Source organism: Corvus kubaryi, unplaced genomic scaffold, assembly GCF_017639235.1.
Source record: "Corvus kubaryi isolate FWS band 111438036 unplaced genomic scaffold, C.kubaryi_AGA036_p1.0 37398, whole genome shotgun sequence".
Lineage (NCBI taxonomy): Eukaryota > Metazoa > Chordata > Aves > Passeriformes > Corvidae > Corvus > Corvus kubaryi.
Window position 1 is genome coordinate 17006667 of NW_024581137.1, and position 23997 is coordinate 17030663.

The window sequence follows — 23997 nt, forward strand, 5'->3', positions numbered from 1 at the left end:
CCTTTCATAGTTCAGAGATCTTTCTGTAAATTGGTACTTTAAGGAGAAAGGCTCAGTAGTGCAGAAGTCCCACAAATTTAATCCAGCACAAACCTACCACGGCACTACTGCGTGTCTTCCACACACCGCTGCTCTGCCCTGCTCCCTAGTGAACTGGGTCAGACAGTTTCTCCCACATCAACTCCCTGATCTGTTTCATCAGGCACCAGATAAAAGAAAGTCCCAGTGTAACAGGTAAGACAGGAGTAAATACACAGGAAGCAAAGCAAAAATATCCCCGTCTCTTGAAGTTAACATGAATCTATACTGCTGCTGTTCATAGCCCCACAGCATTCAGTAATCCTCCTTTCTTTCAACCTTTTGTAATCAATGTTTTAACCTGAAATATGTACAACAGAACCTCTGATAAAAAATTTCTGTAACTCAGAACATGCTTAGCTGTCAACACAATTGAAACAATTTTCAACAGAAATAAAACTCCTGTTTGCTGTGTTCATTTTCATATAGTTTTTTAAAATTAAATTTCTGTATAAAATGTGTTTCACTTTGGAGAACTCTTTTGGACTCCAGAAAGTTAAAAATTTGTGTTATGAAACTTTTTGCAGTATTGTATGACCTGAACTATTCTCCATCTCTTTAAAAGACTAAAACAAACAAACAAAAAACCCCCGAAACCCCACACGTGTGGAGTCGTTTAATACTGCTTAAAATGTACTGAAAGAGTGTCTTTATGGAAACTGCAGAAGTCTTACATTTCAGATTGAGTAGTTTTGGAACTGTTTATAACCAATGACATTCCAAAAAAATCACATGGCTTATTATGCTCCAGAAACATACTGTAAGACCCACAATGTTGGTTTTGTATATGTTTTTTCTCAGACAATAAATAGCTGACAATAACAGAAAAACAATCACCAAAAAAAAAAAGTCAAACTAGCATATTTAAAATCATCAAGCATACTGGACACTTTTGATTAAAACTTTTTAAAATAGACCTTTTCTGACCAGTGCATTATGGCTTGTAGTTTTGTTGTTTGGTTGTTTTGGGTTTTTTTAATTAAGCAGAATAATTAGAGAAAAGTTGACTTTTCTTTAACCAAATTATTACCTTTCATTTCCTCTGGCTCATCCAGCATTAGCCTCCAACAGTCCTTTCATACTACATTAATTATAGATTGGTGGTCTTCCCCGAAGTTGCTTCTCTACATAAGATAACATTTTTCCCTTCTCCTCCCCTCAGTACTAACTCACCCTTTCCCTCCAAACCTTCTTCCCTTTGTTTTCTGAACCTCCCTTTCCACAGCATTTATCTGAGCTACAATGTTCAGGAGTTCCAAGAGATACCTAATTATTATGCTGCAATTCCTGTTCCCTAAAGGGTTGCATATAAGCAAAATTTAAATTTAGATAAAAATGCTGGTATTCTCCTTTGGTCTACCAAGAAACAGAGGTCTGCCTAGAGATCAAATAGCAAGCGTCACATTTAAACAGAAAAAAGGATAACACACATCAAACAAAGGCAAAAACAGCCCCATCTCTAAGCTGCCAGAAATCCATACTGCTTACATTTACTCATCCAATTTTCACAATATCATCTCTCTAAATATGTTGTCCAGTAATGAGCTATGTAATTACATTTAATTTGCTAAATCAGTTTTATATTAAAACACCTCACTGAGGTTAATGTAAATATTCACACATGCATAATAGAAGACTGCATCAGGCTGCCTGTAGTCTCCAGCAAACCAGTTGACATGACTCATATTTACAGTTAACTCTGCAAACCTTAAGATTTGGAAAATAAAACCCAAAGCAAGGTCATAATTCATTGCATAACACCTAATACCTGTAAAAAGAACAACAAAGAAATATATGCTCCAGATGCACCTCTGTAAGGTGGTGCACTTTAGTAACCACACATACACAATCCAGACCTTTTGCCATGAGAAAAGCAATCCAGTTCCTAAAAGCTAAAATAGAATAATGGTAAAAGTCAAGGCAATGCAATACAAGAAAGCCCTGAAGCAAAGATTTATAAAGGCAAAGGCCTGCAATTTCAGTTATGTAAAATGCCCACAGTCATCCCGCCATGTCTGAAAAGGAATGACACTGATGTGCTTACTATATGGAATTAGGAAAAGATTAAACCCAAATGCTGTTACAATCACTATTATTTACAGTCCTGACACACAGTTGTTTCAGATAAGCCCTACAGGATATGTCCATAAAGATTATGTAGGAAGTCTTTTTAAGATATGCCAGGGTCACAACCCAAGCAGAGAAATAAACAGTTCACAAAAATGTGATTATTTTGCTTCTTGAAATAGCCCTACTAAATACTTGAAGTACATGAAGAAACAAATACACAGTATCTTGGGAATGCATGGGAAAGTATGGCAACAGCATTCACAGTAAATGAAAACACAGAAGCAAAAGAAATCAAAAAAGATTTTGAAACACTTCTTTGATAAGGAAATCTTAATTTCCTTCTAATATAAGATCATTTTCACTGATGTTTATATTATTTGCTACAACATGCATTGTTTGAAAGCAGACTTACCTCCACCAATGCCACAGTCAGAACAAGGTCCATTTTTGAGTCTGGGAAAAGGGCATCCACTTGTGGAGACATTCCAATCAGTATACAATTAGTAACAACTGATATTACACTCATAGTTTCAAAGGCCAACTGAAATAAAACACAAATATATTTACAGTTATGACCATTACCTCTAACTTACTGGTCCCTGAATTGCTCTGGACAGTACCCCTCTCTTCATTAAAGCCTCAGAAGACCCATTAGTTTAACTTTTTATTTTCCTTCATCTTTTGAATTCTATAGCGTAAGACTTGTTTGGCAAGCAGTCCAGACTTGACAAGACCACAACAAGGTTGTAACCTGAACACATAAAAGAGTACACACTCACCTACAGTTGTACTCCTAAACAAATTTATTTCAGGATAAAGGAAAAACTGCAAAATTCCAAGAGGAACTAACAGTCGTAACACTGGTTTTGAAGGTTCGGTCTGAACGCAAAGTAAGAGGAAAAGGTAAGAATGGTTCAGAATGCCTTTTAAAATCACAACCACTTGAGATTTGTTGAAAGACTTACATTTAAACACATGCAACAGCACAAGTCTAAGAACCCCTTGCCTACAGAGGTCCCACAAAATGTCTGAAAATATTAATACAGCTTAACAATTACATTTGCAATATAATGGTTACTTATTCCACGGTCCTGTCTGGAATGAGAAAGACTGACACAGAATTGTAGCAACTGTCACAATGAATTAGCAGAAATAGCTTTCTCCTTGACAAGAAACTAGTGACTCAGTTCACCTGATGAAATAATTCCAGTATTCCTTTAACAGAAATCTTCCAGCAAATGCTCTAATTTTCCGTATGAAATGGATGACTTGAAAATTTAGTTATTATTTTTAATTCACAAAGCAAATTCATTTCTGCTATTAGCTAAAAAATTACACCATAAAATAAAATTACTGTACCAGTAATAATTTTTCAGCCTACTCTCTTGATTGAAACAAACTATTCTAGCAAAACTAAATGCTATTAATATACCTGCAGCTATGCTTGTGACTTACGACCACAGCCTGATTATTCTGGTGGTTACATGACTGGTCAATGCAGCTATGCCATTAAGAAGTTGGCAGCATAGATCTGGACTGAGAAAGTACATCCCATGTTAAAATGCAAGCAGATTATAATTCACACATTTTAATGACATATTATTAGAAGACTTCACCTTTAAGTCCACTTCATTAATATGTGTCTAATGAACACTGCTCAGGACCCTTGGTTTGCATGTTTTTACTGTATGTTTTACTTGAGGTTTCATTATTTCATTTCTCACTTCTCGTTTGCTTCATTTGATAACATTTACAAACCCTTCAAATTAAATAATCCATTGTGCCCTTTATCTCCATTATGCAATGCCACAAAACTTTTAAAATAAAATTGTAATATGGATCATCCCCTAGAAAGCTCCCCCAAACAACCTCACACTCCCTTATCAAGCCGCTGCTATTATGGAATGCCAACGTTTCTGGATGCAACTTAGTCACTCCAGAAAACTCTGGTCAGGATCAGTTCACTGATGCAGCACACTCGACAGGCCCCAAAATAGCTGGTGGCAGCATGATTGCATGGACAAACAACTGAGGACAGAAAATGCTTAACCCAGTCCTATTATCATGAAATTGTTTAGATAGACTACAGTGTTCAGGCTGTGCAGAAAGTGCCAGCTCCTGCTCACAGATCCAGATTATTTTAAAATTAGTCAGCTTGAGTACCAGTAACCACAGCAGCACAGGCCACTAGCCTGGTTTAGGAATCCAACTATTTACCTATTCTTCCACTTCTCTTGAAACCCCTGCTGAGCTCCATGCTTCTGAGATTGCATCAGAAGTCACTATTTCCAAAATACACTGGCTATAAAGAATACTGGGCAATATCTGGAAGCTTTGCTTTGTTGAAGTTGTAACAGGAGTACAATACACATACAAGAACTAAAGAAAATATATGCTTTCTTTTCCAAGGCAACTGAAAGAAATGTGGTCAAAAACCCCACCAAAAATATCATTGGGATATATATTTGGATAGATGATATGCCAGGGCATTGAAGAGAACAAAGTACCTACTGAACTTTAAAGTGGCTCATGGGACAAACATAAAGCTTTCATACTGTTGTTGAAACCTCTTTTAAACAAATGAAAGGAAAAAAAGACACAAAAATTACCTGCCAAACACCAATATTCGCTGTGGGTTCTGCAAATGGACGCTTGTAAACTCTACACATCTTTAAGGCATCAGAGTATATCTCTGTGATGTTGTTTAACACTGCAAAGACAGCTGCCAGTGGATAAACACACGAGAAAAGACTCACATAGCCAAACTGTAGGAACAACTCCAGGTAATCATCAAAAGTACCCTGAAAAATAGAGCAAACAGAATAACTGTAAGCTACCAAAAAAAAAAAAAAAAAAGAAAAGAAATACAGAAATCATACTACAGTTGCAAATATGTTTCCTCATCCCAAATCTGTTGTTTGGAAATGACTGCTGATAGTAAACAATGACAATTTTTTAAAAAAATATAATTCATTTGGAATTATTCAGTCACTAAAAACTTCTTACAAGGAGAGGCCCAGGGTTTTCCTTTTGCCCAATGAATTTTCTGCAAGTCTCACTTCCTATCCTTATTACATGAAGTAACTGTATAAACACATTCTTACTGTTTATGTATGTCTCAACTTATCAATGTTCCTGAGTATCTCAGTTAAACAGTAACAGAAGGAACAGCGAGGAACAGAAAAACAGCATTTTTTACTGGCACAACATTCTCCTGAAAGCACTGTGGCAATAGAAGACCTAGCATTTCAGACTGTCCATGAAAGATCCAACCAGAATGGTAGGTTGGTAGATAGGCAACTCGTTTCTGGTATTTCTGCTTGTTTATTTCCAAACCGGTAGGACAGAGTTAGTGGCCCACTTGAAGGCTGAAATCTACAAGGCAGCACTGACATCTCAAAGGAACAATTAGTGCAAACAAAAAAACCTATTTAACAAATCCCAACAGGTCTGTCACCTGATCTTTAAATGAAGAACATGGGTACTTAAGTGCTGATTAAGTATTCACATGTAGGTGATCATATATCTGCATATTAGTTTTGTAGTATTAATAATAGCTTGCTACAACTGCAGCAATTTTTTAATGAAAAACCAAACTAATCACTTTTAAAGAGAAAGTGTTCATAAGCAAAGAATGGTGAAATACAACAAAAAAGTTAGACTGGGATTTAGTTATCTTGTATTAACACAGACACACGTATTGTCCTCTCTCAAAACTGAAATCATGAAGACTTGACAGTAACTGAAATTATTACAAGAACCACATAAAAGTGGGTTTGGCTCCAAGTATCATCTGATACAGTTACCTACTCTTTTTTGCCCATCACAGCCATTAAACTGACTGCCCTCTCCAGCATCGTGTGCTTTTTTCCCCTAGGAAACAGAGAGAGGCAGTAGAACTCTGCAAGCTCAGAAATCAATATGGGATACTCATTAATTCCATTTTTCACTTGAACTCGTTTTAAAGTTGCACACTAGTTGGGTCTCAGAAACCAATCTGCAGGCCAGACCAGGAAGAGCTACCTAACTTTTAAAGCCATTAAGATTTTTTCGTCAGAAACGTTTTGTACAAACTCTAAATTTTGCTAAGGTCTTCCGCAGGGACATTTGCAGGAACACTCACTGGAACGGCAGCCACACATCTGTTACTGTTATCACTTTCTCAGACAATCATTGCAGGCAGAGAGAGAGCTTTCCTTTGTGCTCCTCCTTCTGGTAACTGCACAGTACTCCCACTGCTTCCCACACTTTTCTTCTCATTTCCTTGCCCAATACCTACTGGCTTTTAGAATAACAGAGTATGAACTAAGTATTTATTTTTCTCCTACTCAATTTATGAAACTTTGTGTAGGAAGACAGGAGTCTAAGACGATGTTAAAGAAATGTGTAACTGCGCAACTGGCAGGCATGAGATCAGCTATGGCATCAAGGAAACAAAACCAAGGAAGAAATTCAGGGAAAAATTAACTAGAGGAGTGAAGCAGAAATTAGAAAAATAATAATTAAAAAATTATTGCAGGATGTTTTTAGATCTTAAACAGGGTTAAGGGCTGGATATTTGAAAAGTAAGCAAGAATGAGGACAAAAAGAATAGAAAATTCAATGTTAAAGAATATATGAAAGAAGGAAGGAAAACAAAAGAAAAGCGCCTGAAACACAGAATTCTGTCAAGACTCCTCAGTTACTAAACAGTCAAATGGTTCCCCCTTGCGACAGTTTTAATTTTAGAAATATTCTTGCCTGCTGACAGCTTACTGCTTGCAAACAAATCAGCGGTCTGATATCATTTATCGACAAGCACAGCAAAACAATAATCTTTAGACTGAATATAAAATTGGGCTTTGAGTACACAGTACTTAGAACTGAAACTGAGGCTAGCAGTGGACACATGCAAGGCAAAGTCCTAACTCTACAACTGACCTCTTGGGTTCCCATGAAAAACTGTTCAAGGCACAACAGTACAACAGGTGCAGATTCATTTGATCCAGCTCTGCACAAGAAGCACTGGGCAATGTTACTCAGACACCAAACTGGCTTTGTATGTGACAGCTGAGAAGCAGGAGTCAGCTCAGCTCTAAGAGGCAGAGCTTATTTGGTCAGGCCTGATGCTGACACACAACTTTGGGAGCTGTGCTGGCAGATGTGCAGGTGTTGTGCTGGACTGTGCTGATTTACCAGTTCAGACACTAACGCAGGGACTTCTGCTGTGTTCTGCACTGCAAGGCAGACAGGCTGTCTAAATCTATCTCCCTCCAACCTTCACACAAGAACACATTTGTACAGTTTTTAAATTGTAAAGGTGATAGTTCTTTCTCCTTTTCCCACTTCATGGCACTTCATGCAGGAAGAGAGGAACCTGATAGGGCATTATTATCAAATTTCAAACTGCTAATGTCTACCTTTTACATGAAAGGTACACTATCTACATGTACTTCTTACTCTGCAAAAACATAAATCATACAGTATTAAGACTCCTGTGACTCTGCTTGCAGCATCTGATCAAGTTGTCAGCCAGTCTGTAAGGCCTTAACATACACATTGATGTCCACTGTGTTAATTTCTTCAGAATTTTAAGTAATGAATTGCATGAAATCTGCTAAATACAATTAAAAATTATACTGCGTAGGAGGTGGTCAAGAACAGAACCAAGAAGACAGTGAATACCAAACCTGTGGTTTCAAGAGACAAGAGCTTCCAGCAAGAGTATTGTTTTGAAGAGCTGGTTTCTTCTATCCTCCATTTCTGGCCCCATCCAGACATAAGTGCTCTCTCTCTCAGGCTCTAGTTTAACTGACTGTTTAAACTAGCACCACTGCAACACCAAATCAAAACAGAAAATTTCCATCTGCCCTGTGCCATCCTACTCATCCCGGCAGCCTTTGGGTTGCCCTTGGAGATGAAGGGCATATTGCACAAATACTTCTTTCCAGTGATATGGGGTTAGGTAGCTCCAGATAAGAGCTGTTCACTCCTTCCCCTTCATTCTATTCATTCCTTCCCTTCATTCTGGGATCCTGCACTGTATCCACTACTTGATCCAGGATACCATAAAGCTGCATAAACAGCTACCAGCAAAGCTGATGAAGCTGAAAATAAGCTGCCAGGCCAGACAGCCAAAAATATTTGTTTGCCTTAGCTGATGCCTCTGTCAACTACAGCCCAGAAAAGTTTTAACTCTTTTACAGTAGTACAACATACCAAATAGGTTCCCATTTCTTTCTCCATGTTGACCTGTTCAGCTATTGACAGATCCCTATCAGTTTTCTGGGAACACATGCGTTTCTTCATCCTCCTGTTGTATCTCTTCTGAAGCCAGTAAGGAAGCAAGGATTCTGCAAACTGGTTGAGGATCTGCGAAGTTATCAGCAAAGTGGCCAAGCTCTTAAGTTGAAAAAAAAAAAAAAAAATAGAACTGTGATGAACCTATGATCATTTGCAATTCTGTGTGCTCTTGTACCACTCTAAGTTACTATACTATGAAGAAAAGGCCAGCCTAACAAACCTAGCAATAGCATATGAAAAGTACAGATGATCTAGTTCTCATCCTCTGCTGTGTGCTGAAAAGAACTAATTAGGAGTTAGTAGTCTAAATATTTTGTGTATCTGTATGTATCTTGGAAACAGTACACCAAGTACAATGAAGGGTAATGCATATTTAATATATACCAATGGCAATCACAGAGCTAAAGACTGAATTTTTTTCTATGTTTTTTATTTCCTGATTTTACCTGAAACTACAAGAAACGTCTCAAGTGTTATGTCCGGTATATATATGTCAAGTGTTTTGCTAGAGATCACTTCAGAGTAACAGAGGTCTCGAACTGAAGTTCTTGTACTGCTCATTATGTTTAGAGCAAAAATACTTTCCTTATACGTAATTTTCATGCATTTGAGTGAGAAAGTTGATTTAAAATAACTACAAATTATTTTTGCTTTCATTTATTCTCAGATCCTCACTGTAGTCATAAACTTAATCACAACCCTATCCTCAAGAGTTTCTCATTAGAAACACTACAGAGAAGAACATTTTCTAACATAAAAGGAAATAAAGAGGAAATGAAAATTTCCCAGTCTCATCTGTGTGAGAGAATAATCAAATTTATTTGAAAGCATTTCCTCATTTATACAGAGAGAAAGAATTACTCTGTTATTATTCTGCAATAATGTTAGGGAAACTGAAACATGGAAGCTGGATTTCTAAGAAAATATGGGTGAAATATATTAATTGCCAAGTTTATGTTTTGGAATAACTATTAAATACTAAAGTCTTTCAATCAATCCATTATTTTCCTAGATTCATCAACATTCTTAAGATGTTCTTGGAACTCACCTGCCTCAAAAGCTTCATATCAAACAACACAAAGGCAATGTAGAACAGAGATGCAAAACAATTTAAGAAGTTGAACTGCAAATAAAAATATTTGGTTTTAGTACTCAAGCAAAAGTTCAGATGCAGAATTATCATCTAACTTAACAGCTGTTCTGACTAAATGGTTTCCATGAAGACGTAAACTGTCCATTAAAGTTTTCTTTACCATTTTCAAACCTTAGGTCAAGAAAAACATATTTTCAATATTGGTCTTACTAAGTTTTTCACTCAAGCTTAATGCTTTCCTAAAGTAAAGTGTACAAAGAGAACTACAACTGAATTACGAAATGTGGACATTAAAAATGTATCACCTTCTACTTAACTTTCATTTTTTTGGCAATTTCTCCAGAGATAACACTATAAAAAGGACATATTGATCTTAATTTAGATCAATGAATTTTTAAATAACTACTTTATCAACATATTTATTATAATATATAACATTTTATATATTAATAATATAATATATAAAATATTATTGTATTACAAAAATATACATGTTGGATGATATATCTCTCAATCTGTAAAAATGTTCCTTTATATATGTTAGTTGTGCTTTATATTTAATCATTTCAAAAGGTTTTATGGCCAAGAGAAATATTTCCTACTTCTAAAATGACACATAATCACAGTACTGTACTTGAAAAATCACAATCAAACTCTGAAGTTTCCTACTTGCTAACAGTGCTGCAGCTCCTGTTTTGGAGCTCATGGACAACACAGATAAATACTGGGAGTGCAGAGAGCCTCTCACAGACTGAGAACGAAAACTGGGGGGAACCAACACTTGACATTTCACAATTTTTTTAATCAACCAGTAACAGATGAGTAACACAGAGATTTAACACAAAAAATATCACAGAACAAAACAAAACAAACAAACCCCAAATAAACACACACACACAAAAAAAACATGGTGAAGGAAATAAGGAAGGAACTCTAAGGAAATAGAGAAAATAAAGAAGGAAGAAACTTAAATGATCTTTTCAAAAAGGAAACAAGAAGATTAGGTAAACTAAATAGATCAGTATATGCTATGAACTGCACAGGGGCAGACTGATGGACAGGTATTTTCAGGTTCCTCTAACTAGTTGTCTGAACATTAGTATAGGTGGAAGTTAATACATGAACTTTTAAAAATATGGTTTACCATAAAATCGTGCAAAAATTGAATGGAATAGTTCTCAGTTGAAGACAGGACCACACCAATTAACAGAAACTTATATATACAGCATCCTAATGAAAGAACAAATCAATACAAATAAAAAGCCAACTCTCCACTATAAAAGAGGCATCTAAAACAGTCTAGCAGTTACTGCAACCATAATAGAAATCTTCTTTACTCTGATATTTGTGCTACTATTTGGCCTTGAGCAAAACTGTGGGTCACTGCGGTAATGCTAGGAAAGCACTAATAAAACACAGCACAAGCTGTCTTTTTAAATAATCTTAAAAGCTGCTTATATGATATACTTACTACTAAAACCTTCAGAATTAAATGGTTCTGATATGAAGATTCCAGCCTGTGATTTTCTAAAATAGCAACAAAATTATTAATTAGTAAACAGCAGAAGCTCCTATCATGTACTAGACATTGCTCTCCAAAGGGCAAACAGACACTTTTACTCTGCATGAAAATTACTTATCTAATAGTTTGTATTATTCCAACACTTTATGGTAAAATGAATGTATACTGTACCAATACCTCACTTAATCTATAAAGCTAATTTGATGCACAATATTATCAAACACATTTTTGACTACAACTCCAGTATTTTTTCTACTTTTCCTTTTATATATTTCTTAACTCTGAAGAGCTATTTTATAGAAGAAAAAACATCCATCACTCTTTAGACTTAACAAAATGTGTCTAATTATTGATTGCTCTTTGGCTGAAAACTACTGCAAGACTAATGGGAATATATACCAAAAAGTAACAATTGCAAATTTGATTCAAAACCAGTAAATGTTCTGAGAAATACTCCCATCCCTCTCCAAGGAATTTACGTAAGACTGTAAAGCAAGACTAGATTACATGAAGTTCAACAGATGCATTATTCATTTTAACTGAGATTTTCAGTTCATTCAAAATACACTGTCAGAACCTCATGTTTCAGGAAGGCTGGTTTACTAGAGGGGAGAAAAGGCAAGTGGTGATTTTCAATTTCTTCCTGCTATTTTGTCAGATTGTACCTTTAAAGCCCTGGCTAAGCAGTAACTGAGAAGGCAGTACACGAGCACGTGTTGTGTCAACAAGGCTGAAAGGAGACACCATCACCTATGGACCTCATTCAGGACAAAACAGCAGAGTTCTACTCTGACAGGAGCATGAAGTAAGGCCTGACGTGGAAAATAACACTCAAGTGACTGAATGCAATTTTTACTTTTAGCTTTCACAATACAATCAGCTTTCATGATAAGTGGGTGCAAAAGGGGTGCTTAAAATGCCCCAGATTGTTTCCCATGCTTTGTCACTTCAGCTGCTGAAGTCAGATATTATCTGAAAATAGGCCAGGTGGGAAGGAAGGTAGGACAGCCAGATGAGCTCTTCAGCCTATTCAAAGCATGGCAGCATAAACATATCAGATAGCTCAGAAAAGACACAAGCTGTCAGTGTAGCAGGTTACATAAGTACTGTCTCTGCTGAATATGAAACATCAGCTTAAAACCAAAAAAAGTCTGGATTAAAAAACCCCCTTCAGTTGCCGGCTAAAGACATTTCAGTCTATCAGACCAACATAACTGGGTAGTTCACAGAAATGCTTTTTCTTGCTGTACAGTAAAACACAGTGAAACAAAACAGCCAACTGAGCCCTAGATATGAATTTAAAAATCATTATTTAAATAAAAACCTTGAACAGTCACAAACAAATCAAGAAATTGCTTGCTTTTACTACCATGGCTGCCAGGCTGAATTTGCTGAGCAAATCATTTTGGCAAGCATAACCAGCCCCCACTTCAACACCTCTTCTTATTCTGTCTTTGCATCAATCTCCCTTTTGCTTTATCTTTCTTCTGTTAATTTTCTGTGTCTCCAGCTTTAGTAATCTGGATTCTGTCCTGGAAATCAATGCCATATGGAGTGACACGAAGCAGTTAATTGTCCATTAGCTTAATCTATTAACTTTGTCTGAAAGTGACTTCACATGTCTGTAGAAGTGCTAAAATTCAAAATAAATACTAGCATTTCACTGTCCTTATGCTGGGTTACAAAACACAAGGCCTAATCTGTTAAATCAGTCACACACACAAGGGGAAAAAAAAAGGTAATCTGTTAGAACATTCCTCCTCTTCTAAGAGTGCCCAGAGAATCACATTTTGATAGGGATGTGAAATCCCAGTCTTTGTTATATATGTAGCATACATAAACACTCTCATGTGACATTTAGTTCTTGGGTTTAGATTTGGTTCTGTAATCTCAGTGCCTCTGCACAGATGTACAGCAGACTAAAACACACTCAGCAAAGCCAGATTGTGGGTGCAACTGGCCAGGACAGCCCTTCCTGCTATCCATACACCTCTGAGCTCTCCCCTCACCTCTTTTGTCAGCACTATGGCCGATACAGCCAGACAAAGAGCTAAATCAGGGAGGGGGAACATCTGCACCAAAGGCAGGATCACCCGTTCTGATGGCATGTCAGACTCAGACCAAATTAAACCAAATATGAAACTGCAATCTCAGAACACCCAAAATATAAGAAGTTTAAAAGGCCATCTCTTTTACCCCACAGCAAGAACCTACTTTGGGAAATTTCTTTAGCATTCTGTTGAACAAGAGCTCACAGTAATGTATTCTACAAAGAAACAAATTCTAAGTATGTGGGATTCTAACTTGAAGGAAGAAGAATGAACAACTCTCTTACCCCATGATGTCAAGAATTCAGCAGCATACCGATAGATACGGTTCATAATTTCAATCACAACAGCATAGATGATACTGGGCACATACAGCATCAAGCTGCTGAAGTTAGACTCATTCTCTTTGTGATAATCCAGAGCCCACTGCTCCAAGTCAAAGTAAATCATCATCACATACAGTGAGAAGTAGAGGCAAAGGCACACAAATGGTAAGGACACCAGGTAAATCCGTAATTGCCTCTTAAGACTTGAGTACACTGGCTCCTCCCTGCCAGTGACAGGATTGATACCCAGCACACCATGGAAGCCTGGTCTTGGTTCCTCAAACTGTCGTTTCATCAGCAGCGTCCCCCAGCGATACGTCAGGATGGCGCAGATCCGCTTCCAAACCTCCAGTATCACAGTGGACCACAGGAGGTTGAATGTGGCAAACATGACGTATTTGTCATAGTCTTCCCATGCAAACACGTAATAAGGAATCCCAATGACAGCCATTGGAATCAAAGCAAATGTGAAGTATTCCAAGAAGCCAAAGTAGAGAGCAATGGTTTCGCCAAAGTAGCAGCGTATGTCATCTGCAGAAAGAAATTAATCAATTAAGACTACACTTAACAGAGAAGTCAGTACAATATCAAACTTGACCTTACATGAACTTGTAACTTTCCATTGGCCAGAATTTTTTTCTTCTAAATAACACAATGAATATCATTGCTTCTTCTTTCTTCCTTCACCCTTATTCCAGAAAGTCAGATGGTTATCTGAATTTTTTTTATGTTACATATATACACACAGAACCATACCATTCAGATGGTAAGGAAGTCAAATACCTCAATAACTACTATATCAACATCAGCTATCCAGACAAACAGAAAACAAAACAAAACAAAAAAAAAAAAAAAAGAAAAAGAAAAAAAACCAACCGAAGAGAAAACACTATCATTCTTGAACACAGAATTGATCAATGAACGGCATGGAAGACATCTGATGTAATAAAAACCAAACTTTAACAGCAAGTGACACCCAGCTTCTGAAAAATCCCACTGGCATATGCACTCCTGGAAAACAAATTTGTTTCATCTTGCCCAGGGAAAAAAAGCTAGCTGTGCTTTGACAACCCTCAAAGAACTAAAGGAATAGATGGTCAGGTGTATCAAAATCTTAAATCTTAAAACATGTCAGAGAGAATAATCAGGTTGAGATAACTCTCTTCAACAGACAACTGATACATGAAATACTTCCTGTACTCACTAAGTTTGTCTGCTACAGAGACTTGGAAAGTGCATTAGTAATGGATATATTTCATGACAGATGTATTACCTCCAAGAAGACATCGCACTTATCTTAGTAATAACAACAACAACAAAAAAATAGGATTATTATTCATATAATCTAGAAGTGATTAGATATAGAAATGCCTATCAAACAGAGTTGGGAATGCTGAAATCTCTTATCTTCACCTGCTTGGAAGACCAGATTGCTTGTATGCCACTGCTCTGCATTCACCAGCTTAACAAAACAGCCACAGAAGCATGGCCTCTGAACTGACACTGTAAATACACTACTGCAGTGTATTACCTCTGTAACACGCTACCACAAAAAAACCTGACATGCAATACCAGAATATTCTTACAGCTTACAAAACACTACAGCAGAAGCTTACAATTGTCAACCAGATAAAAGTCTCTGAAAGCAAGAAGGAAAGGTAAACAGACAGAAGGATCAGCACTCCAACATCCCTGTCAATCAAAAAGTCATTAACAAATACATTCAAGTGTAGGCCATCAGCATGACTTCACACTCCAAGCATCCAACATGAACGACATCCCTAAATTTGTACATACTTAACAGGTACCTGGGATTTACTTCAAAATTTTGTAAGGATTCAGTGTCAGTCCAAAAAAAACCCTTTCTCACATAAACAAAAGACCAGCACACAATAAGGCTCCTAACACAATACTCTGTGGCAGGCATATCAAGCCAGATCTTTAACTTCCTGCAGCTCAGGAAAGAACCTCAAGCAACTGCAAGACTGAGAGACTTAAAATCAGGCAAGCTTCCAAACGCTTAGTTTCTTATTTTTAAATGACATTTACAGGTTTAGAGTTTAGAACTTAACTTTCCACATGGCCAGACTAAAAATTATAATCATTTTAAGATTATTCAGTGTCTAAAATACATTCAAGTGATGCTGGCATGCAACAACATACAGTCTTCATTCAGACAATGAATATAAAACAAACAGTTGTAAATACACTTTTGACACACCTACAACACAAAAAAGCTTTGGGATTTCCAAACACATGGGAGCTTGTCAAGAGTCAGTCTGAAAAAACAGTCTTGGCTTGTACCATTCCTGCTTTACTGATTGGTGGGGAGAATTTGTGATGTGCAGACTGCTGTTACATGGAAGTTCACAGACACCAAATCTGCAGACTCTGGAACCACCAATTTTGCAAGTCTAGAACCATTTCAGGAGGTCACACAGGAAACACTAGAAGAGGAAAAACTTGTCCAAATGGTAAAACAGCAGTGGTCTAATTTCACGACTCCATTGCATGACCACAGTGCAAATGCTGTTCACATACCTAAAGGTTGATAACCAACTTTCACTCGGCCATACCATCTGTGACGAAGCTTTTTCAACTCTTCTCTATCATGCAGAGGGAAAATCTGAACAAGAATACCACTGGTCAATAATCTTCTCACTAGAAGAGAAAAGAAATAGATACCTTACACTCCTTCAAAGGACAGTGAAGTTGACATAAGCAAACAGGTTACATTGTGTGCTTAGCAAGCCTAAAGCTCCTTTGAAATAGATCTAGTACTCAAATCCTAAAAAAATTGTCTCATGTTAGCTAAAAATTATAGAGAGCAGTTATACCTATTCCTGCAAATACTGTGCTGTCCACTGGAAGAGAAAGAGCAACCTTTTTACATCTAGTAACTACTCCATAGCTTTGCAATATAACCAGATGCAGCTTCAATAGCAAAAAGTGCTACAGGTCAGGACTGAAGTGCCATATGTAGCTTTGTGGGGATAGCCACAAAGCCATCATTGTATTGATTATAGGAAAGATACAAAAAAACCTTTTAAACATCAGTTTACACTAATTCATAAATTACATCACATGTTCATTGCAAACAAACTACATATTCCACAATCTGTATTTAACTTTGTTATGGAAAGCAATACAACGTGTGTGGATAAACAAACTGCTCTGAAGTTACAACCACGGAAAAAAGAAAATAAATTAAAAAACCAGGGAGGCACTGGAAGTGTGACAGTACTTTACTATTTCCCATCATCATCTGCTTGACATGACTAGAAAAATACCTTGGCTATATAAAAAAATTACCAATGTAAACTCATCTGACATCTACATTTATTTACATGTTTTGAACCACTAATATACACAGATCTCCTTTGATGACCTACACTAATGAATGAAGATACTGTTTATAAAAGGACATACAATTATTAAGATACATTCTCCTAAGAATCTGTAGCATCTCTGCCAACAAACTAGTTCCAGCTACCATAAAAATAGCACCAGCTCTCATTGCTTCTTTCTCCCATGAAAAGGAAGAGCCCTTGAAGCAAAGAGGAGAATCAGTGAAACCAAATAAATGAAATAAAACTTCCTTCATATTACGAAATGTATAACTCTGGAGCACTGTTACTCATTCCAGTATTTTTATACAGAGACAATCCAAGTATATAATCATGTAATTTAAAAATTAATATTTTTGGTACTAATTAAAACTAATCAATAACATCAACATGTGCAAAAACTACCCAACTGAAGAGACCAGAGCCTCAGCCTCACAGAACAACTCAGGATAGAAGGCCCTCTGGAAGTAATCAGGTCCAGCTACCTGCTCAAGGTAGGTGTGGCTTAAATTGGGCTGCTCAGGACCTTGTCTAGAAAGGATCTCGAAGTCTCCCAGGACAGAGTTACCAATAATCTCTTTAAATCCCAGATGAAATGTTTGATTACCCTGTTGTGAAAAATATTTTCTTGATACCTAATCAGAATTTCTCATTGTATTGTGCATCCATTGCCTTTTCTCCTATTACTGAACCAGTGAAAAAACAAAGTTGGTTAAAAATAGTGGGACTTGAATGTCTGAAGGATTTCTCTTCATTAAAGGAAAATTACTTTTTTTCCACCATGAACACTATCCTACATCAACACAGTGAGTTAGAGGCAACAAACTACACTGCTTACCAATTGATTTCCCTGGGTACAGCTTTGCCTGAGGATATCCAGGGATCATTTTTTCATTTTTAGCTCTCAAATTTTCAAGTTCATGTTTGATGATGTACTGACATTCTGCCATTGTAAGGAAATTGTGATTGTCATCTAGATAAAAAAGAAGGTTGTATGAAATGGTGCAGCACAGGAATACAACCCTGGCAGCAAATAACTACAAAGAAAAAACCAGAAACAGAAAAAAAATTACAGCAACAAACCTATGTCAACCCCATGAATTTATCATCATGGAAACACGAGTCTGATTTCCTGGAGATAAAAAATAAATTACTATTTTTTCCCCTTAGGAATATGAAACTATAGGGATTGCCCTAAATACACTAAGTAAGAAGCTAAAATATCAACAAAACTCTAATACAAAGAATAACAACAAAGTATTAATTAAATTGGGCAAACAGAAATACTGTCAAGACAACATAGATGGCAGAGTTTCTTTTGTAGGTGACAATTTCTCTGACTGCACCTCGACAAAACTAAAATTAGATTTGTGCCTTTAAAAAGAAAAAATACCAATGGATACAGCCAAAACTATATTTACAGCAGCTGGAATTCCAGCTAATCCTAGAGATTCTGTCAACAGGGGAATTTGTGTCAGATTTGCATTAATAATGTAAAGGCATGAAAGAAATGGAAGTGGCGCTTTTGCAACTGACAATTCTTCTGAAGGCTTCCTAATTTCAGGAAAACAAGGCCACAAAAGTAAAGACACTGCAACAGTTATTGCACACAGCAGTGGTGTTGAGCAAAACTGGCACTGAACAACAAAAGTTCAAATTGTTTCAGGCAGACCCAAGAACCTTGATATTGAAAATGTGGTGAAAGGCATCACTCAAACAGCTACATTAAAAGTATTAGCAACACCAAGCTGGAACTCCAATATTTACCTGCAGAGCAAAAAATGAGTTCTGCCACTGTAGGGGGGTTAAATACCTTACAAGCAACACATTTAAAAGGAAATGTTCCTGTGCTGGCACCTTCACAAAGTAAGAGAGGAAAAGAAACGATTCCACTAATCATGCCCAAATTCCACTGAATGCGTCTGTAGTGTTAATTATTGTTTGTTTGATGTGTACATGTAACAGAGAAAAATGTTTCTATTTTTTCCAGCTAATTATAAGATAATAAACCTCAAAACTGGCTCACAGAAATTAAATTGCTACATTAATTCATAACATGGATTGTTAATCATAAAATCATGTTTATCAGCTCTTTGTCTTGTCTTATTTTCCAAGAAAATCTTTCATACAAGTAAGAGACTATTTGGAGCATAGAAAAGCATAAAGGAAAAGACAAGCAAAAAACTAAAGCCATGTGAAAGAAAACAAAATTCATTATATGACCTGGATTTCCACAGCTAAAAACAAGTATTTTTTTCATGGCTTGGTCTTGCTGTTCACAGTTACCATTCCAAGGAACAGAAAAGACCGTAGGAGATTTAGCAGCACAATTGCTCATAATCTTTAGTCTCTACTTTGCAATGACAAAGATTCCTACAATTGCTTACCTGCAAAATCTTTGAAAGTTTTTCTACTGCTGTATGTAAAAGTTCTCATTGAGTTATCACTGCATTCCTTCACCAAACCTACAGTTTCAGCTCCGAGCAACAGTCTTAAGTGGGAAGCTCCAACTAGGTAAATATTTTCAACTCCATTTTCCGTAACCAGTGGTTTAACCAGTAGTTGTGCACCTTTAAAGTAAAGAGGGGTAAAATAAGCAAGAAAGTACATTAAAATTACATCTAAAAGCCCTAGTATTTTAGCATCCAATATATTGGCCCTAGCTAACAGGAGTGCTGAAATATCTCTTTTCAAGGGCGCAAAGAGTCAAGATTTCAACAACACTTGACATATGGTGTTCAGAACCTTGCAGGGTCACCCCGATTCAGCCCTGCTTCTGTTGAAGCACTCGCAACAATGAACTGGAACAATGGGGACTGTTTGGATCTATTTCCCTAAGGTTCACACCACAAAAGCCAGAAGTGCTTCTGCAAACAGTCCCACTGATTTTAAGGAGACTAGATTTTTCAAACAGAAACATCTCTAACTTATCTAATAGAGGCCTGAAAGCAAGTTGGTAGTCACAAATCCAACAGATACAGAAATATTACTGACCATAAGCCATAAGCTACAACAGCTGTAAATAATGACTTTTTTTAAAAAAGTTTAAAAAAAAGTCCAAGGAATTGCAAATTAATTAGCCTAACTTCAATTCCCAGAAGCATACCAAAATGAGTAACGAAATACTGTCTTAGTAAGACCCCACATGCTACCAAAAAATATAAATAAAATCCAACATTAGGTTACCAAGATTAAATTGCTTTCTGCTAACTTAATTTTGTTCTACAACATAGTACAAAGTCTTATGGACAGGATGTGAAGCATCTTCATTTAGGCAAGGTTTACCATGTTTCCATAAGCAACAGGACAAAGATGCCTAGACAACTGCTATAAACTCTGACATCAACATTACATTGAAAGATAGGTTATCAGGGCTTCAATGCAAAAAATGGAAGAATTCTAGAGTTCAACTGGCATTTGACCTTAAGCCAATGTTTTCATTAATAACAGGGTTAAGTGGGTTCCAAAAATGCAAAATGAAATGAGACTGGCGAACAATCATTATACCACAAATTCCCTGAAAACTAATTTTCTGTATGTCTTCATATTATGTACTGTACTCACCTCCATTTGCCTTTTTGTCCACAATTCGTTTAGTAAACCATTCTATGGTTTCTTCTTTGGTGCCTTTTGCAAGTTCAATTACTACCAGAGGCGTGAAGTTAGACTCAACAGTATCCAAGAAAGACCAGCTTTCCACCACCTCTTTTGTTTTTTCCGCCATCTCTTGAGAGCTTGCTAAGTAAAAAACCAAAACAAAGCAAATGCTAAAAAATATTTGGTACTAATCTAAACACCACAAAACTTTTCCGTAGTGAGTTACACAAGTCTGTGCTTAGCAAAGGCATAGGTGTGCACTTTTATGCACTTACTACCAGGCTGAGTAACTTCCACAGTTGTCAAGATGCTACCAATCTCCCACGGCATTTGTGTCCTACCCTCCAGATAGGAAAACTGTTGTTGCTACTTACAACTGTTGTTGTAATGAGAAGAAAGCAAATAAATAAATTCAAACAAATCAATAAGGGGAAACTATCCTCAAAAACAACAGCTTGCAACTTCCTACAGTGTATTTGTCAGCAAATTAAAACATTAACAGAAACTTAGTCAAACAGGTATTTAAAAATCAATAAGCTTCTCATGGTATGAGTATGCAAACACATTATAAGGAAGAACCTCCTCAGTTAATCTTTGAAGCTTTAACCATACCAAGGAAACTTACACCATCTTGTGTAGGTGAGTAAGACACCTATCATATCAATAGGCAAATTAAACTCAAAGCACTTAAATGACTTTTTGCAACCTATAAACCAAGTGTTCTGTGACAAAGTCCAGCTGCAAAGCACTGAGCACAGCTTTATGTGTAAATAATCCAAATCATCTAAGCAGGCCTTTATAGACTCACAGACCCATTTAGGTTGGAAAAGGCCTTCAGGAGTGAGTCCAACCATTAACACAGCACTTCCAAGTCCACCACTAAACAGTAGCTCCAAGAGTCGTATCTACAGAGCTTTTAAATACCTCCAGGGATGGTGACTCAACCATTTTCCTGGACAGCCTGCTTCAATGCTTGACAACCCCTTCCATAATGAAATTTTTCACAAAATTTTAATGGCACAACTTGAAGCCATTTTCTCTTATCACTTGTTACTTGGCAGACCCCCACCTTGCAACAACCTCCTTTCAGGTAGTTGTAGAGAGTGGTAAGGTCTCCTCTGAGCCTTCTTTTCTGCAGGCTTAACAACTCCAGGCACTTCTCTTTTGTCTTTTTAACAAATTTTACATAAATTATTCTACAGAGATCATTGTATCATGCTTCATAAAGAGATGTTGATATAAAACAGTAAATCTGGTAACTAACCTGCTCCATTTAAAAAAAAAAAAAGTAAAAAACCCAAACATAAAACCTATCACAGCTTTAACTTACTAAATTTAAAAGTGAGGGAAAGGTTTGGTGATTTTGGTTTGGGGTTGGTTTTTTTTGCTATTAACTTGACTGAAGAAGGGAGTTTACCCACTGCCTTTAAGTAGTTTCCCCTCTCCTGTTAAAACACTGAAAATACTTAATTTCTAAGGAAGTTGCTATAAGGATGCAGTTCAACTTTTATGAGTTAAACTTCTGTGATTCATAGACAAATCAGGCTCCAGTATTTCATATAAGTTATCCTACAAAATACAGTGATACTGTAAACATATGCTTATCATAATAAACAACTCTATTTACTTTTAACTGTCAAAAACAACTTTCAAGCCGAATTTCAATGGGGTTTTCAGTTAGTTTCACTTGTCTTTTCACAGGCACACAATCCTGCAACATTCAGATTTACAGCTCTGAACCAAAGTATGCATTATCTTTAAAAGAAATGTACAAGATCAATAAAGTATTTAAAAACATTTTAGATGCATATCTGCACAAACAGAATGAACCAGACAGAGGAAAACATAACCAGGGATGAGGCACTGTAACTGAGATTGTCAGTAAGTAACTACACTGTCTTGACGAGTCACTGCACCTTAATGCATCACTATCCATAATCAGGGGTTTCCTAAAATAATGCCTGACACGTTGTGCATATTGCCATTTCTAAAGAATTTAAAGAATGAAAAGCACTAGATAATTATTAAATATTACTTACCAGTTAACAATATCCCTTTGCAGAACAGTTATCTCTTGAAAACAGCCTTTTTATAAACAACGTGCTACTCAGTGAACTTGGCTCCTATCATTTATTCAGAATCATCATACTTGGCATGGTGACTGTGAAAGAATCACAGAAACATCACAGAATCATGGAATGGTTTGGGTTGGAGGTACTTTAAGGATCACCTAGTTCCAATTCCCCTGCCATGGCCAGGAACACGTTCCACTAACCCAGTTTGCCCAGAGCCCCATCCAACCTGGCCTTTAACATTGCCAGGGATGGGGCATCGGCAGCTTCTCTGGGCAACTTGTTCCAGTGCCTCACCACCCTCACAGCAAAAAATTTCTTCCTAACATCTAACCAAAAAACTACTCTCGAAACTCAGTTTGATTTGTTATTTTCAGGCTTTCAGTAAAGTGTCCGTTTCAGGCTTATTACTACTGAAAACTACAACAGAGATGAAGCACTCTTCCAAATCGCCTCTGTGATTTCCACACGTTTTTTAAACAGCTTGTCCAACGCCCGGCACAGACCCTGTGGGAAGTAATTTGGCCTCCTCTTTCACACCTGCACACTGTGTAACTTGGGACACACACAGAAGCACGGGAAACAGCCCCAAAAGGCCGTCAAACCCCTAGAGCTCCCGCTCCCACGGAGTAGCTGAGCGGCGGTGACAATTAATTAGGTTGGAAAAGACCTCTGAGACCATCGAGTCCAACCAATGACCAGGGACCACCTTGCCAGCTCGGGAGGGAGCTGCAGCCCTTTTCCAGGGCGTGTCGGCGCAGAGCGGGTCAGAGCCGGGTTCACTGCCCCGCCTCCACCCGCTCGGCGGCCCCGGGAGCCGCCACGTCCGGGCCGTGCCCGCTCTAAGGCGGCCCATCACGGCTCCTTCCCGCTGCCAGGCTGCGCCTCGCTCTCCTTTTTTAGGAACTTAAATATCGGGGAGGAGAGCAGCCCGGCCGGCCCCGCTGCCTGCACGGCCGGTGACTCACTCCCTGCCCCCGGCCGGGCCCGGCCGCGCTCGCCGGCGCCCTGTGCCGCTTCCCCCCGCCGACCGCAGCCCACCGCGGCCGCACGACGCGAGCACCACCCCGAGCGCTGCCGGGGCGGCGGGGGAAGCGCTGGCGGTGTCACGGCTGCCCACGCTCGACACTGGCTCCGCGCCGCGGCGGGGTGGGCGGGAAGGGCGGAGGCTCCTCCCCTCTCGGCGGCGCAGGCAGCGAGAGCCCCTTCCCGCTGAATGCCGGCCGCCCACTCCCCACTCACCGCCGGTGCCGGCTCCACATCCGCAGGGCAGGGCGGGGCGCAGGCGGGCGGAGGCCGCAGGCACCGGGCGCTGCCAGGATGGGCGCCGGGCCGGCCCAGCGTGACACCGCCCGCCGCTGCCGCTGGCCACGCCCCTCGCCGTGGCTCTGCCCGGCCCGTGTCTGCCCGCCCGGCCCTTGCGCGGGCCTTCAAAATGCACCAGTGTCAGTGTTTCGGCAACGCTCGTATGCGCCGCCAGCTCTCATTTCATCTTCTTGTTTATTTCCACCTTTTGCTCCCTGTGCTGCCTCCTGTCACAGAATCACAGAATCAATTAGGTT

At 38.2% G+C, this 23997-nt stretch overlaps 1 protein-coding gene across 6 annotated transcripts in view; it reads right to left on the reverse strand.

The window, feature by feature from the left end:
* ANO10 (anoctamin 10) overlaps positions 1-23787 on the reverse strand; it is a 122092-nt gene extending 98305 nt beyond the window's left edge. For 5 of the 6 annotated variants that reach the window (XM_042043726.1, XM_042043725.1, XM_042043724.1 and 2 more), the window contains exons 1-12: positions 23678-23787; positions 22403-22524; positions 20331-20504; positions 19154-19336; positions 17605-17739; positions 15961-16080; positions 13381-13950; positions 10995-11050; positions 9479-9553; positions 8347-8529; positions 4758-4949; positions 2561-2689 (exon numbers count right to left, since the gene is read on the reverse strand). In XM_042043726.1, the coding sequence (XP_041899660.1) occupies positions 2561-2689; positions 4758-4949; positions 8347-8529; positions 9479-9553; positions 10995-11050; positions 13381-13950; positions 15961-16080; positions 17605-17739; positions 19154-19336; positions 20331-20490 (1803 nt within the window). In that variant the 5' untranslated portion in view covers positions 20491-20504; positions 22403-22524; positions 23678-23787. The remainder of the gene's footprint in view (positions 1-2560; positions 2690-4757; positions 4950-8346; positions 8530-9478; positions 9554-10994; positions 11051-13380; positions 13951-15960; positions 16081-17604; positions 17740-19153; positions 19337-20330; positions 20505-22402; positions 22525-23677) is intronic. The other variant, XM_042043723.1, reaches the window with a different exon arrangement.
* Positions 23788-23997: the final 210 nt, after the last annotated feature.